General features: G+C 35.5%; 1 protein-coding gene across 1 annotated transcript; it reads left to right on the top strand.

The window, feature by feature from the left end:
• The first annotated feature begins 7,038 nt into the window (after positions 1–7,038).
• On the top strand, positions 7,039–15,967 carry LOC144434616 (uncharacterized). Its single transcript, XM_078123096.1, has 7 exons — positions 7,039–7,216; positions 8,030–8,191; positions 9,111–9,355; positions 11,460–11,642; positions 13,043–13,367; positions 14,816–14,892; positions 15,217–15,967. The coding sequence occupies exons 1-6, from the start codon at positions 7,042–7,044 to the stop codon at positions 14,872–14,874; spliced, it is 1,149 nt and encodes a 382-aa protein (XP_077979222.1). The 5' UTR covers positions 7,039–7,041; the 3' UTR covers positions 14,875–14,892; positions 15,217–15,967.
• Positions 15,968–16,823: the final 856 nt, after the last annotated feature.

Raw genomic sequence — 16,823 nt, 5'->3', positions numbered from 1 at the left:
GTAATATGCAAATTAGGTCTAAAAAAATATCTTGAAAACGACCTGGTGGATGGGACTGAAATTTGGTAGGGATGTTTCTGAAGGTGTTATTACTTCAAATATTGTTCAAAGCATATTTACATAACTGGCCCTAGCAACCATGACCACACCTTATACAACAGCCACATGTTAGTACATTAACTGTATAGGCTGGCCCTATTTATAGTTCTATGTTTCTCCAAACTCGACCGACCCCCATATTTATGGAATCTGACCACATTTATCAAATGACGCCCTCTATGGTCGGATCGTAAAAAATGACACGTAATATTTAAATGTTGCGATACCAACATATGCACATATATTAATACTTTGTTCTTTCTTTCTTTTTGTAATCGACTATTTTTTAAGATACTGTGACAAAACATGGAAATAAAGAACGTCAACCGCACAACTAAATTGATAGTGTAGTTAAGCTTATACTTATTAACACAACTGAACTGATACAATGTATTTATACTTATATGCAGTGCTATCTTTTTAGTTAGTCATTTCAGTGTTTAGGTCATAAAGTCAGTACTGGGTACTCACAAAACCAAAATACTAAATGAATCACTGTACACAGACAAAACAAGCCGAGCCATGTAAATACGTTTAGTTGTAGCCGATCGATACCTTATATTATTACGAAGACAATCTAAATGGAGTACATGGAATACACAAAGGTTAGTCCAGATTTGTCAATACAATATAATTTTACATATTATATTTTAATGCATTTTTACATCAGAGAAAGGGGTCTTTACACTCCCACTTGATAAGTTCTGCATACTGACTTGATGGGGGAGGGTCCTAAGATTATGCATTTACTATATGATTTATAATTGTTTTTATTACCGTCACACATGTATGGTGGTCCTCTAGTAACCTCATCAGTACTGATCTAAAATAAATAGACATGATTTCTGACCTACTGTGTGCGGTGATGTAAAAGGATAATTTCCGATTACTTCCTTGCGATCTTTTTTTTTTAAAATAATAATGAGATTTGGGGAATTAAAAGCATGCTTCCGGTTACTTCAGAGTAATTTGTTGTGATGATACCAGCGATGCATTTAAAAAAATAAGCTAATGGAGTTTAAAAAAAAAAAACATGCTTCCTGTTAAAACCTTAATGTGTTGATCTTGGTGAAAAATAGATACTTACGTACACTGTACAGGGGACAAACCTTTGTCTGTATTAGTAAAATAAATAGTCGATAATGAAGAAGTTAACTTTAACTAGTGTGCTCTACTCTATGGATACCATCCTATAAATGAAGTCACCACAGATCGCAAACAAAATTTTGTTACAACGTAGACAAGAAATCGCGGTAGCTTTTCAAAATAAATAACCCGGTTTTGGTACGGTTTATACGTTCACGTGATATGTAAATGACCAGTAGTGAATTTGTATAACTATTAATAGCTATAATAAAACAAAACATTGACATTTTAATTGTGTTCTTATCATTACTGTGTAAGCCTGATTGTGTCATGATTACTGCCCTTCGTTGTTACAACATATACAGAGTGTGGAAACTTTCCACCAATTGCCTGCGCTGTATCCAACACGTGATCTGCTGGCCAATCACAAACGAGTTCCATCGTTGTCAGCGACTATAAGAATGTGGCGTCTCTAGAACATTTTCACTTTCACAGTGTAACCAACGCCATAGTACGTTGTTCACAATGATACTCACGGTGTGTATCTTTATGTACCACTATTTTGCCGCAAAGAAGCCGAAGGAGCCGTCACCAAATGAAAACATAGCTTACGAAAGGTAAAAGGACTATCCTTAAATTTGCTGCTACATATGAAAACATTTATTTTGTTGTTGTTGTTTTTATGCATTATCTTGTGTGTCTGTATGTTGTAATATCAATGATCTTCCGTTTGAGAAATCTTTTTAAACCTTTCTAGAATTCATGGCATTTTCGTGTTGTTGTTTTTTTTGTTTTCATCTCAGTACTTTGTACGACGAACAAAATGTTGACTATCCAGTAGCCAACTTAGGTAATGATGACAACAGAACGTACAATTCGCCAAAAAAGAGACGTAAACGTAAAAGAAAATTCGTAGAAGCTAAGGAAATATGTACAGTTGGGATACAAACAGAAGTAGAAGAGGAGCCTCTCGATGTAAACTTGAATGAAGTCGGTGTGCAGACTGTATCTGTTGAGACAGACGCAGTAGGTGTACAAACAGCAATTTTACAGACAGCACCCATTGCCACTCAAACTCCACCAAAAGAAACTGGCACAGTGGCGGTGCAGTCGACACCATCAACACAGACAGTGGGAACACAGATATATGGTACCCCTCTGAATATCGTGTCTGCAAAGTCCACTGAGAGTACTGCTACACAAACTGATGAGAAACCATTCGATAATGCCTCGGTACAAACTGATGAAAAGGAATTCCAGGATGTATTGGTACAAACTGATGAAGTTAGTGATAATCCTGTTGTAAGTATATACTATATTGTAGGAAAATACGAAATTGTTTTACTATTAACGGTTGTGTGTGATGTGTAAACGAATTACCATATTTTTGTATGTTTGTTTGTATTTGTATATGTTAAAGAACTAAGACGGGAGAGTCAAGTATATCACATATTGCTAGTTAAAAAGATAGAGATTTTAGGTGTTACGTTTCTGTTTGCTTTTTTTTTTGTATTTTTTCGAAGCAAATTTGAACCATTCCCCGGTGCTATTAGGATAGAATGTGTCAATAACTCCGATATAAACGTAACAAAAGGAAATACAGTAAGATATGTTTGATTACCCTAGTTTGATCAATTTCTTTGGATAGCTAACACACTGTCTCTTTAATAATAGTATTGACCTTTGACATTTCGCAGGATGACGTCATTGAACACCTACCGTGCGGAGATGTATCGAGAAAGGCAGTAGTCAGCGATGGTATTCGTTTCTTTAAAGCTGTTGCCGAAACTTTCCAAAATGCTGAAGAACGGATGAATGTAAGAGACGAATATCTAATGCCAACCACATACAAAAAAGGAAAGAAAACGGCAAATGCTAAATCAGCCGAAAGTTTTGCTACCAAAGTCCGTAGACGATTCAGCAGCCATCCGTTATTGGTCAAGAAGAAAGGTGACCATATGTATACCAGACTCCGTGGAGAGGACGGTGATGGCGACTAACAAACTGTGCTACAATGCTGATTGAGTTTTTTTTTATTTCTGTATATATTTGTTATTTCTATCTATAAAAATAAAATATGGTTCAGTTTATACATGACGACAAAATGTTGGCTGATTTTATTCATATTACAGGGATATGAAATATGTTTTTTTATTGATATGTTGTTTCCTATCATATATTTTAAAGGTAAGAGTGATAATTATTGAAAGAGAATTGTGAACGTTGTTATTCGATAGGGGGTATTTTACAGTGGTCCACAAATTAAGTGTCATCGCTATTATAACTTCAAGAAATCGGAATCACAACTCAACATCAAACCATGAATTTCGGAAAAGATTTCGACATCAAAACTTCATTTTTCATACAAAACTTAAATTGGAATAACACAATTCTGTATCTGTGGACGTAGACATTTAATTTTAAACAACACAAAATACACTGATTACCTTCTACCCTCTTTTTCCTCCACATGTAGTTTTTAGCAAACAAATTTTATATACACACGTTAATTTGCAATGAAATCAAGGAGCATTGATAATCGGTTCGATGCTCTCTCTCTCTCTCTCTCTCTCTCTCTCTCTCTCTCTCTCTCTCTCTCTCTCTCTCTCTCTCTCTCTCTCTCTCATATATATATATATATATATATATATATATATATATATATATATATATATATATATATATATATATATATATATATATATGACGCGAGCAATCAATTATTGCATTTATTTCTTTGTGTACATTTTCTTCGCAAAACCTAGGAGCCACATAGAACATATAGGCGAACGAAAATAAACATACTTTATAATGTCATAGGCTCATAGTGCGGCCGGTCCTGATTATAGAGATAATATATATACATATGCGTAAAGGAATCTGTGTGCGGGGGGGGGGGGGGATCATGAAGAGAAAGGCTACCTACGTCTACCAACCGAGATACCTAGTCTGAGGACGGATAGACTTTGTTGACCTTTACGTCTCTTTTGATGTTAGCCTAGAATCCAGCTTTGATATTTTACATCGTCTTTCTAATCATTGATTGAAATTCAAAAGACGAACGTAAAAAATCCAATCTCGCAATGGATTCCAAGCTATATTGATGCCTGTCCTTCATAACTATTTCAAGTTCAGCAATAGTTATCCCAAGTTCAGAAGCAAGAAGTGTCGGACATTTCAAATTCGGTCTCCCTTTCCATATATACTTTGGTTGCTATGTAACAAGAGATCGTCAGGATGAATGTGATGTAATGGATATAGTCGCGATCGTTCAACTTCCTTGCGTAATGTTGATTATAAGAAAAGAAATTCCTACCTAACCGCGTCAGGCATATTATTTTCAGTTCAATAAAAAAACATTTTATATGTCTCTGCTTTTAAAATATTGTGCCCAATTATACAAACAAACAAATGTGTCACGATACTTATTCTATAAATTAGTTTATGATTCGAACATTTATTCTTCATTATGTAGCAGTGTGGGTCTGTGTGTGTGTGTGTGTGTGTGTGTGTGTGTGTGTGTGTGCGCGCGCGTGTGTGTGTGCGTGTGTGTGTGTGTGTGTGCGTGTGTGTGTGTGTGTGTGCACGCACACACGTGTGTCTTATAATCTCTTATGCAGTAAATTTGCACGTTGAGTCAATAAAACAACAAACCCCACTCTCATCGCTGAGGGCGCGACACTTTACAAGTACAACATTTGAATTTGCCGCGAAATACAGGCATGCGCGCCGAGTTTTAACGACTTTATTTGCAATTTCAAATTAAAATAGAAGGTATTTGCATCAGTAATACATAAAATGCTTATTTACGTACATTGGTCATGTTGGTTGGCGATTGAGATGATATTAACATGATTTGGATGAAATCTGTGCAGAATGACGGATACGCGGATATGTGGGCGGGGCTACATAAAACGGCCGGTACAGAAGTTAAACTTAATTAAACTCTCAACTCTGAACTCGCACTCAACGACAAGATGGCCACTAACCACAATGTAAGTAGGATATTTACTCGTAATGTGTAAGAATGAGCTTCAGGCTTTGTTTTACTGGAGTTCTATTGTATCACTGATCAAGTATTAGGCATCGTAAATACTTTGTTTATATATGTGTACAGTTGATTATCATAGCTGCAGGTCTCGGTCGGCCGATTCAGAGATGCCGCGACAGGCGAAATCAAAACAAGGGGGTTATCGCGACTGAAGTTTGTACTTTGTAGCTAGCTTGCTGACCTGTTTTGTTTCCTAGCTTCCTGGCTGCAGAATTACGTAGCTAGTATGGTTGTATTGTCATGATTGTATTATTATTTAGAGGACCGTAATTACTTATCACTTGGTGGTGTCACTCGAACATCTGACCCCCCCCCCCCTAAAGAAACTGTCCCTTAGATCTCTACATTTCCAGAAATTTAGACTGCATCTCAGTTTTTCTATAGGCCCTGCCAAATTTAACTCAAGTCTTTTCTAGATCTTTTTGTCATATGATACAGAAATACCAACTATTTTGATAGTACAGTCTGGCCATTTCACACCCAGTGGTTTTTCTTTTCTCCCTCAGTCTGTTCTTTCCAATCCACATGGCTTCACTTTTGTTTACATTTCCTTTAAAATACAAACATTTCTAATACTGTCAAATTGAAAAAAAATGGAAGAAACTTTGTTATACATGTATAAAATGCATGGCACTAAAATATATTAGTGCCAATAAAAGTGGTATTTTTTCCTCACTGGCTTTGTATTCATAGCATTACATACTACATACATTATGTACTAATTTGAAATTGATTTTGCTGTGTGCAACAATTTTAAATTTTGACCAATTTAGTTAGAAGGGGGTGGGGGAAGCCTTACTAAAAGAATTTAGTTTTTAACTATTGATCTCACGCCTAATGTGTTGATTTATCATACATGTACAAACTACTGAACTGTTATTGCTGAACTGATTGTGACTGAAGCTTAGTAGACTTCCTTCAATAAACAATTATGCTGTGTTTGGTAATAAAAGTGATGTTACATTATAGATGTCAAAAAGTATGATGGGGTGTTAATGCAAAAGCATTTGACAGATTCGGGGGGGGGGGGGGGGTAGTAAAATTTTCAGAGCAGCTCCCTGGCAATTCGATCCTCAGATGACTCAGACAAATGGATTTGTTGTTGTCTTTGCCCAGAATGTGGGTGTGGGAGGAGGTTCATATTATGGAACACCTTGTTTTATAGGTGGTGGTCACCAGACAAATATTGCAATGTGTTTAGAAAAAAAATGACTGACCCACAGTCACATGATCAGTGTTTCCATAACATATTTCCATTGGCCTAAAGGAAATCGTATAATGCATTTTAGAAATAGTGTGTGATTACCAATATAATTATTATTATGTTAAAGCTAACTGATTATGGACCAAATTTAAGTAAAACGTAATCATATCTTGCATGTACCACAAAGAAGATGTGTTCACAATGGATGCAGTAGATGTTAAGATAGTCACGTACTGCTGACAGATAGGCCGACACACACACACACACACATACACACACACACACACACATCCACACACACAAAAATCTACCATAGGTACAAATACAATTTTTTATTCAGTCAAAAGAAAATTTGGAAGCATATCCCAAAGTTTCACTTTTCAGCACCTTGAAGCTTCAGGGGCTGTTGTACTCAAAAGCCTATCACCTATCATACATCATCTCACCATATGCCTGAATACAGGAGTTTAAGATTCTGAAGTGAAAAACACTTTCTGCTGAAGTTTCTGCAGTACAATTGAATATATTAGTGTGTGATGTTATTAAGCAGATCTTTATAACCTTTTAATTTTCTGTTTATATATTTATATAGCCACCAGACATGCATAGATCTATTGTCAAAAAAGTGGAGGAGATACAAAATGCAGTAAATGTAGCTGGCAAAAAACGTTTCGCATGTCTTCTCTGTCCTAAAGCCAAATTCAAGCCAAACTACATCGACAAGGCAAAGCGTCATTATAAAACCCACAAAAAGAGTGGTGTGAAAGTGAGCCATGGTAAGGAACAATCACACTTCACACAGGCTCAATAAACAAACTTCATTCATTTAGTGGGGGAGGGGGGGGGGTCTGGTGTCAATGTGATTACTGAACTACATTTTCACACTTCTAACCAAATTTCAAAAACTTTCATGCCATCAATGATAACAAGTTCTGTATTTACCACTGAGATGTTGATAAGTTGATTAAAATTTACTTCTATTGTGATATACAGTGCTGGGTTTCCGGTAGAATGGTATGTGTTCACCATCATGTTTTTACATATTGCATCAATTGTAGTGGTGTGACCGCTACAATTTTCATTATGGTTTACATAATATATAAACGTATTGTACTTGTAAACATATACAAGAATGTCACACTTGTGAATGTTTGTTATGGGGGAGGGGAGGGGGAGGGGGACGGGGTTTGTCCTAAACGAACAAGTTTGTTTACTTAGTTTGTGCGACATTGTGTGTGTGTGATCATCCATAAGGATTATTTAAATAGTAATAGCAAAGTTACCATATTCAAAGTTATTGGAATCATAGACCCTACATGTGTTTTTGAAGCAGCTATGTAGCTTTTTTTCAAATCACTCAGACGTCATCAGCATAATGATGTTATGCCATTTGATGTATATATATATATGGTTATATATTCTTAATTATAATAAAGCTGGACTGTTTCTAAACAACACTCAACTAATACAACAATTGAGATTCACCATGTCCATCTCCTGTACCATTTATGTAACAAAAATTTAAGAACAGCACAGGTATTTTGACTGTTAATTCGCTTAATTGTTTCTAATAATGTTTGTAATTGCAGGTTATGTTGTCTTGGTGTGCCATTTAGACTGTAGAGAGTATACGAGGGATGATCATGGTCATTACCATTGCCCTGAGTGTAAAAGAACTTTGGCAAGGAAAGAAGGATTTGAAAACCATTGGGAGAAGAAATGTAAGGACCAATTTATGCAACCTAGGACAGGTAAGGGCAATCTTCTCTGAAATAATGACAAGACTATAATCATGCCTGTAGTGACTGCAACTGTTTCTTTGCTGATATTTATTTATTTTATTTTTTTTGTTACACTGATAAATATATGAAGTGATAAAATCTCAATCATGTAAGTTGAAAAAGTGCACTTTTTAAATATGTGAGATATCATTTGATTGCTATGACTAGAGTAAACAAAACTTACACGAATTCAAAACTTTGCCTGGAATTTGAACAATGCACTTTGGACAGCAGGCAGTGAAGGAAGCCATTTATAATAATAAAAATAAGAAAAACATGGAACACTTTACAAGCTATGCTATGAAGAACATTTATAAAATGGCACATATTCTAAAAGTCTATATGTGCTGAACAACACAAAAAACAATAAGAACAAGCTACCTGTGAAATACACAATAACAGAAAAAGTCACTAAATGAAGAACACTGGTAATAAAAGCATCTTGTGTAATAAAAGTTCAAATACCATAAACAAGTTTACATAATGTTTACATCCAGACCATCATTGAACAGAGAACTTAAGCCATCATTGAACTGAGAGGAGGGGGAGTGGGATACAAACTTTCAGGCACCGTGACCCCTTGATAAAAAAGCTCACACATTCGTAAGGTCACTTTGTTCTGAATAGTGGGTCAATCTCTTCATAAAGACTAAGGTGTACAGTCAAAAATTTCAGGTAACAATTTTCAAGTTTGTGTTTGGATCAAAAGTTTAATGCTATATACTATGGTTTACCCACACATATGAATTTTCATTTGAAGTAAACAATGTATATTTATCAGCAATTGCAAAAGTGTTAGAACCTTTATACATTTCCAATATCTCATATTCTTGATTTTGATATTAATCGTTTTGTTTATTACCGGTTTTTCTTTTTCAAAACTTTACAGATGGACAACATCGTGAAGTTGACAACTCTATCAATCATGCTCATGCTGGAGCCAAGAGAAAAGGTGCAAATTGTATCAGTCCACAACCAAGGACAAAGTTGAGAAAATTGGTGGACCAGAATACACAGGGCAATGTCAGTGGTTCCAATGACTTAGCTCTGCAGCCTGTTCAACCTGTTCCAAAAAGACAAAGTGCTAGCCCAGATAATCCTAGTATGTTTACAGCCATACAAGAAAGTTATAAGGTAAGATAAATAAATGATAGAAAATGAACAAAACTGTAATTAATGCAATAAAGAGCTAGTTAAAGTTATATTATGGGATAATGATTATTACAATTTGACCTTTTATGTACTACATGTTTTTTAAACATGGGTGACATGTGAAATTTAAAGGCAAATTAAGCAAATATGTACTGGATGTCAGTTACTCTTTAAAGATAAGTGACATCTAATTACGGTTCAGTAGACTCAAAAGTATGGTGAAATGTCTGTCTGCCTGTCAGTCCATCATAGGGGGTTCACACTGCCAGAAATAGTCCGGACTAGGGCCACTTTAACTTTTGGTCCGCTCTAAAAGTACTGTGGGAATGCGTTAAATCGGTCTAAGTCTGATTCTTTAAGTCCGGATGAAACAGGTGGACTAAGTCTGGACTATAATATAGTCCGGACCAGATTTGTATGTGTGAATGCATTTAGAGCGGACTAGGTCCTAAATCTTGGTGCATATTCTTGAGATCGACACCTAGACAATGAACAATGTGTACATTTCTTTCAGTCTTTTGTTTGTTAATTTATGCATGTAAACTAGGTGTCTTCATGTAAAAATTTTCCCCTCGTAAAAGTTTAAAACTCATCTTGTTTTTGGAAGGACTGCTATGATAATATTTCGCCAGCCCCTGTTTTACTGTCATGTCAGAAAAGACAAGAACTTGATGAAAGCTATTCAAATACAAAGAAACCAAAATACATATTTTCTATGAATTTGCCGATTTTTACTACAATCATAGCGAAACTTCATGATCTATATGAAGAAAAGTGAGACAATATGTTCACCATTTCTGACAAAACAAGTGTTCTGTTGATCGTTCCAAGCCCAAAGCAGTGACAGCATGCCTACAAATACATGCCAAGCTACAATGAAAATAGAATAACCCAGCATTCTCAATGTCAGAGATGGGCATTTTGGGTGGATAAACATAATTCTTGGCCTGAGAAAATGCTTCCAGTCTCAGCCAAGAATGAAAGGTTATTGTTTATTGATGTCATGAAATACTTACTCACCTATTTGTCAATGGCACAGAGATTAACCTTTGTTTGAGGTTGCATGGAAACACCTAGTCTTGCACTCTTGTCCATCTGTCTGTCTTTCTATCTGTCAATATTTTGATATTTGGTACGGATATAAGTTAGGATACTGTTCAAGACAAAATATACATATCTACCTAGCAACAAGACCATACCCATAGCAACTGCCAAATGGTGTTGGATGTTGCAATAGGCAAATAAATAAACATTCAAAAAATGATTACATGTATGTCTAGCAACAAGACCACACCCATACCAACAGGCAAATGATGGTATATATTTCAAAGATAAAAATAGGAATGGGTAGCGAAGTTCCCAAAAAGTATGCCTAGCAACAAGACAATGGCCATTGCAACAGTGAATTGTTGCATATTGCAAAGATATCAGGGATGGGATGATAAATGGATTCAAAAAATGTATGCAGATATGTCTAGCAACAAGACGCTACCCATAGCAAGAGCAACTAATGATGTATATTGTAAAGATAAAAACAGGAATAGGTAGGCAAGTGAATAAACATTCAAAAAAATGTGTGCAATATGCCAAGCAAGAAGACCATGCCTATAGCAACAATCAAATGGTGTTGAGTATCCTGACGATGAAAATAGGGATGGGTAGGCATGTTGATAAACATTTTAAAATGGTCCCCATTTTGCCTAGAAACAAGACCGTGCCAATAGCAACAGCCAAATGATGGTGTATATAGCAAAGATAACAGGGGTAGTTTAGGCAAGTAGTTAAATATTCAAAAAAAATAACAAAGTCACTCGGCAACTAAGAAACTGCACATAGCAACACTAAGATGGTGGTGCATATTGCATGGGGTGGATTAGAATGTGGATGAACACAGTTGTGCCACAACGCCATTGGTGCTATTTTTTTAAACACAACAAGTTAAATGATATCGTATGAGCACAATATATGTTACAGGGACATGTTTGTGCTTTAGTCATCTATGCTAGTTGTCATAACAGTACAGCTATGCTTCCCATCACATGTCAATCAACTTCTTATATACTTTGTTAATTTTCTTTCTTTTCAGAGTGTATTTGTGAATGACGATCAAAAGGAACATTTTAGAGGTGCAGAGGGAGTTATTGGTTTGACAGAGAAAGGCAACCCTATCACGCATCCATCAGATGACTTGATGGCTCACTTTGAAGATGCTCAAAAAAATTGTATAATTCAAAGCAGAAATGATTTACGAGGTGGTTTACTGCATGAGGTGAGTTTCTTTCCTCAGTTATATCATACCTGCATTCTTTCATACACTCGCCATAAAATCTGTGATAGGATTAGGCAAAATGCTTACACTGCTTCTAATCGAACTATGAATGATAAACTATTGAAACAATTATTGATACATTACTGAACTTGTCCTGATGTAATAGCATAGATTTAGCTATTACAGGAGTCATAACATTGCCTACACAGTGGTAAAGTTGAATAACAGCATAAATTTCCCTTGTTGATGCCACCAAACAAGCACATAACTATTCGTTAGTGCCAAATACCATGCTATCATGGCTAGACATACAGATTGATGTCTCGCAACAGAAAACCTTCTAAACATCAGTACTGTAACAGGTGCTAAATTTGACATTTGTCATGAATCAAGTCATCTAATGATGTGCACAATAGGGAACTTGCAATCCATACTGAGCATGCTCAGACACAAAGGACTATGGGATTACCTGTGGTTATCGTAATACCTAATCTGGAGCTACTGACAAAAAAACCTCCCATAATGGTAAGGGTAACTATGAATTGATTATTTGTGGTTACAAACAATGTATCAACATTGTTTATAATGCTAATTGATTAGTATTTATTATCACATTTCCCATGATGCAACATTAAACATGGCAGGTTTGCAAGTTCCCTATTGGAGCACTCCTTTGATCTAACCCTACTATAAAATGTTGTACAAAGACAGAAATGAAACTACTCAATATTTTGCAGTAGTTAATTGTTCATAGTTTGATTGCAAGAGCTGTAAATGTCTAACCCACCACATACTACATGTACAATAACAGAACCCAATTATGTGTAAATGGCAATGTGCATATTATTATTCTTGTACGTGCATTAGTGCCCTTTGTGTGCTCTGCAGCCACACTTTAATGAACAACTCTTTTGAAAGCATGAGTTCAATTACCCAGCATGTCCATATTGTATTTACACATCATTTGGTTCATTATTGTCTGCCAAATATGGCAAATGCTGTGTATACATGTGATTTTGTGTTCATGAAATGTGTGTGCACACTTTTCCACACTGGAAAACAACAATTTTGCATTAAATTCTTATATGTGCAGATACTGATTTGGAACATTAAAGTGACCATATGGATGAGAATTGGAATTTATTTTGGATTTTTAATATGTCTTTTACTTGATAAAACAACCTTACTATATTTTTCCTACTTGAAATATAACACATGCTTGAAGTATGGGGCAACAGAATGATATATATCCTGCCAGCCAGAGGGCTTGGTTTTGGTGATTTCACAGAACTATCATAAATGTGTAGATAGTTATCATTTTTCATAACAGAAAGCTTGCCAAATTTTTTGTGAAAGATGAATTTGACCTTTTCTTTTCTCTGATCATTTCTCTCTTGCAGGACTTACTTGGAAACAATATTTGTAACCCCTATAAAGAAGCCACTTTAGAAGCAAAGCCAAATTTACAAGAGTCTTTGGCTTTTTCTGTCAATCTTCTATCTCAACAACAATCTGAATATATCAAGCATAAACCAGAGCATCCATGGATGCCAAAATCTACAGAACCCATTCAAAATCAAAACCCAACCTTGCCAAAGCTGCCATTCCACAGTGGCTATTTTCCTGAGTATGAGGAAGTCAGTGTTCAAGACAGTGGTATACTTGAAGATCCATTCATCCCCCCAGAATTGCTGCAAAGGTTTGAAGTTGACCATGTTGGACTTGGTAGGTGGCTTTAATTTATTTTAACCCTTGGCAGTTATCCCACAAGTTAGTTTTGATGTTAATAGCAATAGCAAAGGTTTGGCAGTTCTATAATCGTAGTAAAGTGTGTGTCTGTGCCTGTGTGTGTCTGTGTCTGTGTGTGTATCTGTGCCTGTGTCTGTGTCTGTGTCTGTCTGTCTGTCTGTCCCTGTGTGTCTATGTCTATCTGTCTGTATGTCTGTCTCTGTGTGCCTGTGTGTGTGTGTGTGTGTGTGTGTGTGTGTGTGTGTGTGTGTGTGTGTGTGTGTGTGTGTAAACAACTTAAAGTCAAAAACCACCAGCCCGATTGCCTTGGTATTTGGTGGGGTACTTAGGGCATGTGAATGGACAATTCTTCAAATGAAAATGAGATGTGCATTTTGCGTATACACTTATACCTAGTATGGATCAGCATGTGGAGAAACATTTTTTAGCTCCGCTGTCAAAGACAGTCGGCAGAGCTATAGGGGTAGGTAGATGTCTGACCTTTGACCATTTGTTTTGTATTCAATCCACTTTTCTAAAACTAATCGACCTATTGAGCTGAAATTTAGTGTGAAGATGTCTTGAAATACCCAGATCCGATTTTGTTCAAGAGAATTTGGTCAGGTGATAAATATCCAAATTAGGACTTTTGGGTAAAAATACTTTAAAAGCCTATTTCTCTGAAACTACTTGGCCAATTGAGCTGAAATTTGGTATGAAGGTGTCTTGAAATAGCCAGATCTAGTTTTGTTCAAGAGAATTTCACCAGGTCATAAATATGCAAAGTAGGTCTAAAATATGACTTTTTGGTAAAAAATACTTTAAAAAATTTTCTTCTCCGAAGCAACTCAGCCAGTTGAGCTGAAAGGTGGTGTGAAAATGGCTTAAAAGGGCCAGAACTAATTTTGTTCAAGAGAATTTGACCGGGTCATAAATATACATAATAATGTAAATAAATGATGATAAACAAATGTATTAAGATATCTGCCCTGGCATATTTTTCAGCAGTACCTTAGTTATACATTGAATATAATGCAGGATTTATATTGTTTTATTTATCTCATAACAAAATTAGCATTTTATTATCCTCAATCATACTTAAATCACCACTGGCATTCAAATAAATTTGCATTAGGTACAAAAACAGCGACGCTCTTTCGACCGATAGATTGCTTGTTTAAATGTACAGTTGTGCTACAACGCCATTGGCACTATTTTTATACAATACTAATATGCTCTTGTTGTACAGTAAGTCAATTGTTCTTACTATTTTTAACATATTTCACACAAACATTAAATGAGACCACAATCCAACAAGTTACACGTAACCTTTTAAAAATCAAATATTGGCTTATTAAATCTTAATATTCTGAATATACCAGGTGTTCCAACATAACACAATATTTAAAATATTATTTGACTCAGATTTGAATTTATTCTGTCAGATCCATATGATGGAATGGATGAACCAAGCCACTTCCTTAACTCAAATTATGACACTTAGGTGAAGTATATAATAAAAGTTAAGTATGCATACTTTTATTTGTAGATTTTTTTCACTTTTTTCTTAAGCTTACTAGTCAGATTTTTTATGTACCTGCTATTTTCGATTTTTCTTTCTACATGACAATTGTGGCTTTCATGTTGCAATCTGTTTACAAGCAATGATAAATAGCACTTTGATATGTACTAGACATTGATATCAAGCATGTACATAGTCTATTAATTCATTGAATTCCAAAGTATAATTACAGTGTTTGGTTTTGTCAATTCTTCAAGACCATTCTGTACGTGCCATCTTCAAAAATAGGAAATTTTACTGTAGACTTGTATTTCATCTCCACAGATCTCTACTGTTTGTCCATCTTTGATGTCAAAGTGGCTGCAGTGCCTTCCAGTCATACTCGCAAACCAGAGCTGTTATTTCTTCCACGACACTACAAAATAATGGCATGTTTTGGACGGTGCCGTAAAAGAGGCTGTGGTTTGCGACGATACTTCCAGTGTATGGATTTATTCTTGTTATCCAGATCAAATTATTTCAGCAATGAAAGGAAAATTAGTTCCACTCAAAACTTGTAAAGTCAAAACTATATTAGAAAATGAATAACAGAAGATTACTTCATCCTCCAAAAAGCAAGCTTTTTGCTGGCTTTCTTGATATTTGCAACAATGATTGGTTCCTTTACTTTTCATTGCCCATTAAAGTTAGTACAGAGACTGAGTCAAAATTACAGGAATTTCAATCAAAGATAAATCACAATATTTTGTATACAAATCATATTCTTCACCATATGAATCCACCTAGAGTTAATAGTAGTCTCTGTACTTTTTGTAACCTAGCTGCGACATAATGTACAAACGATTAAAAGAACTTGTTGTAGTCACTACAAGAAATACTTTTTTGGGAGTATGTGTGTGATGAAGAATTGTTTTCATGTTTCTCATGATGACCAGACCAACCTTGCCCCATAGTTCGAAATCTAACAGAATTTTTTAATGACGCCCTCTATGGTTGAATCGTAAAAAAAACGGTGATATCTAACTATGGTGATACCAGCATGTGTACACATATTTATTTTGTTCTTTTTTTAATCAACCCATTATTTGTAAGATTCTGTGAGAAACATTGAAAATAAAAAGAACCAACCATAGCACAACTGAACCGATATAATGCATTTATACTTGTCTGTAGTGTTGGAACTTATGTGTACTAAGGCCTAATAAAAAAAATTGAGTGCTTCCGATTGCGCTCGATTTTAGAATAGGTGGGGTAGGTTTTTCTTTTATTCTATTTTTTTTCTGTGTGAGTGTCTAGTTCAGGTTTTCCATTGTTTTCCAAATGGGCTGTGTTATTTATTTTTTCCTATCAGATGTACAGCCATTACAGATTGGAAGAACAGTTTCATTTTGGGTCTTTTAAGTTGATATCAGACATCTACTATTTCTCGTGAGACTTCACAATGTTTTGCAATTTTCTATTATTTTCTCAAATTACAATGATTTTTGTCAGTAACACAATTTTTGTCACAGTCGCGAGTCTGTCAGAACATTTACTAAATGATCGAGTAAAAATATTTCATTAACCTTTCTTAGGTATTGAAGAAGAGACTTTCAATCGTTTCGCTACAATTGGTTTCAAATTTTCGATCACCTCCCGTTTCAATGTAAAAGTGACTGATATTTTTATCAACATGACATATCAAACAAAGCGAATTCTTTCATCTTGAAATACACAGGATGCTTTCACTTGGTCGTCGTTAGTCGTTTTGCAAGTTTTCAATTCGAATATTGAAAACAAAAGGACGTATGTGCCGGACGTGGATGGCATGATTATGTTGGCGTTGACCAAGAGAGGGTGGAGGGGGGGGGGGGGTGTCAAGTGACGCACCGCGACCGGAAAAAACAGAGAATTTCGGTTGTAGACCATGTACCACAAAATACCCCTATGGA

The sequence above is a fragment of the Glandiceps talaboti genome, chromosome 4 (assembly GCF_964340395.1).
Source record: "Glandiceps talaboti chromosome 4, keGlaTala1.1, whole genome shotgun sequence".
NCBI classification, from domain to species: Eukaryota; Metazoa; Hemichordata; class Enteropneusta; family Spengelidae; genus Glandiceps; species Glandiceps talaboti.
The sequence above is the reverse complement of the archived record's forward strand: the minus strand, read 5'-3'. Positions and strand labels throughout refer to the sequence as shown.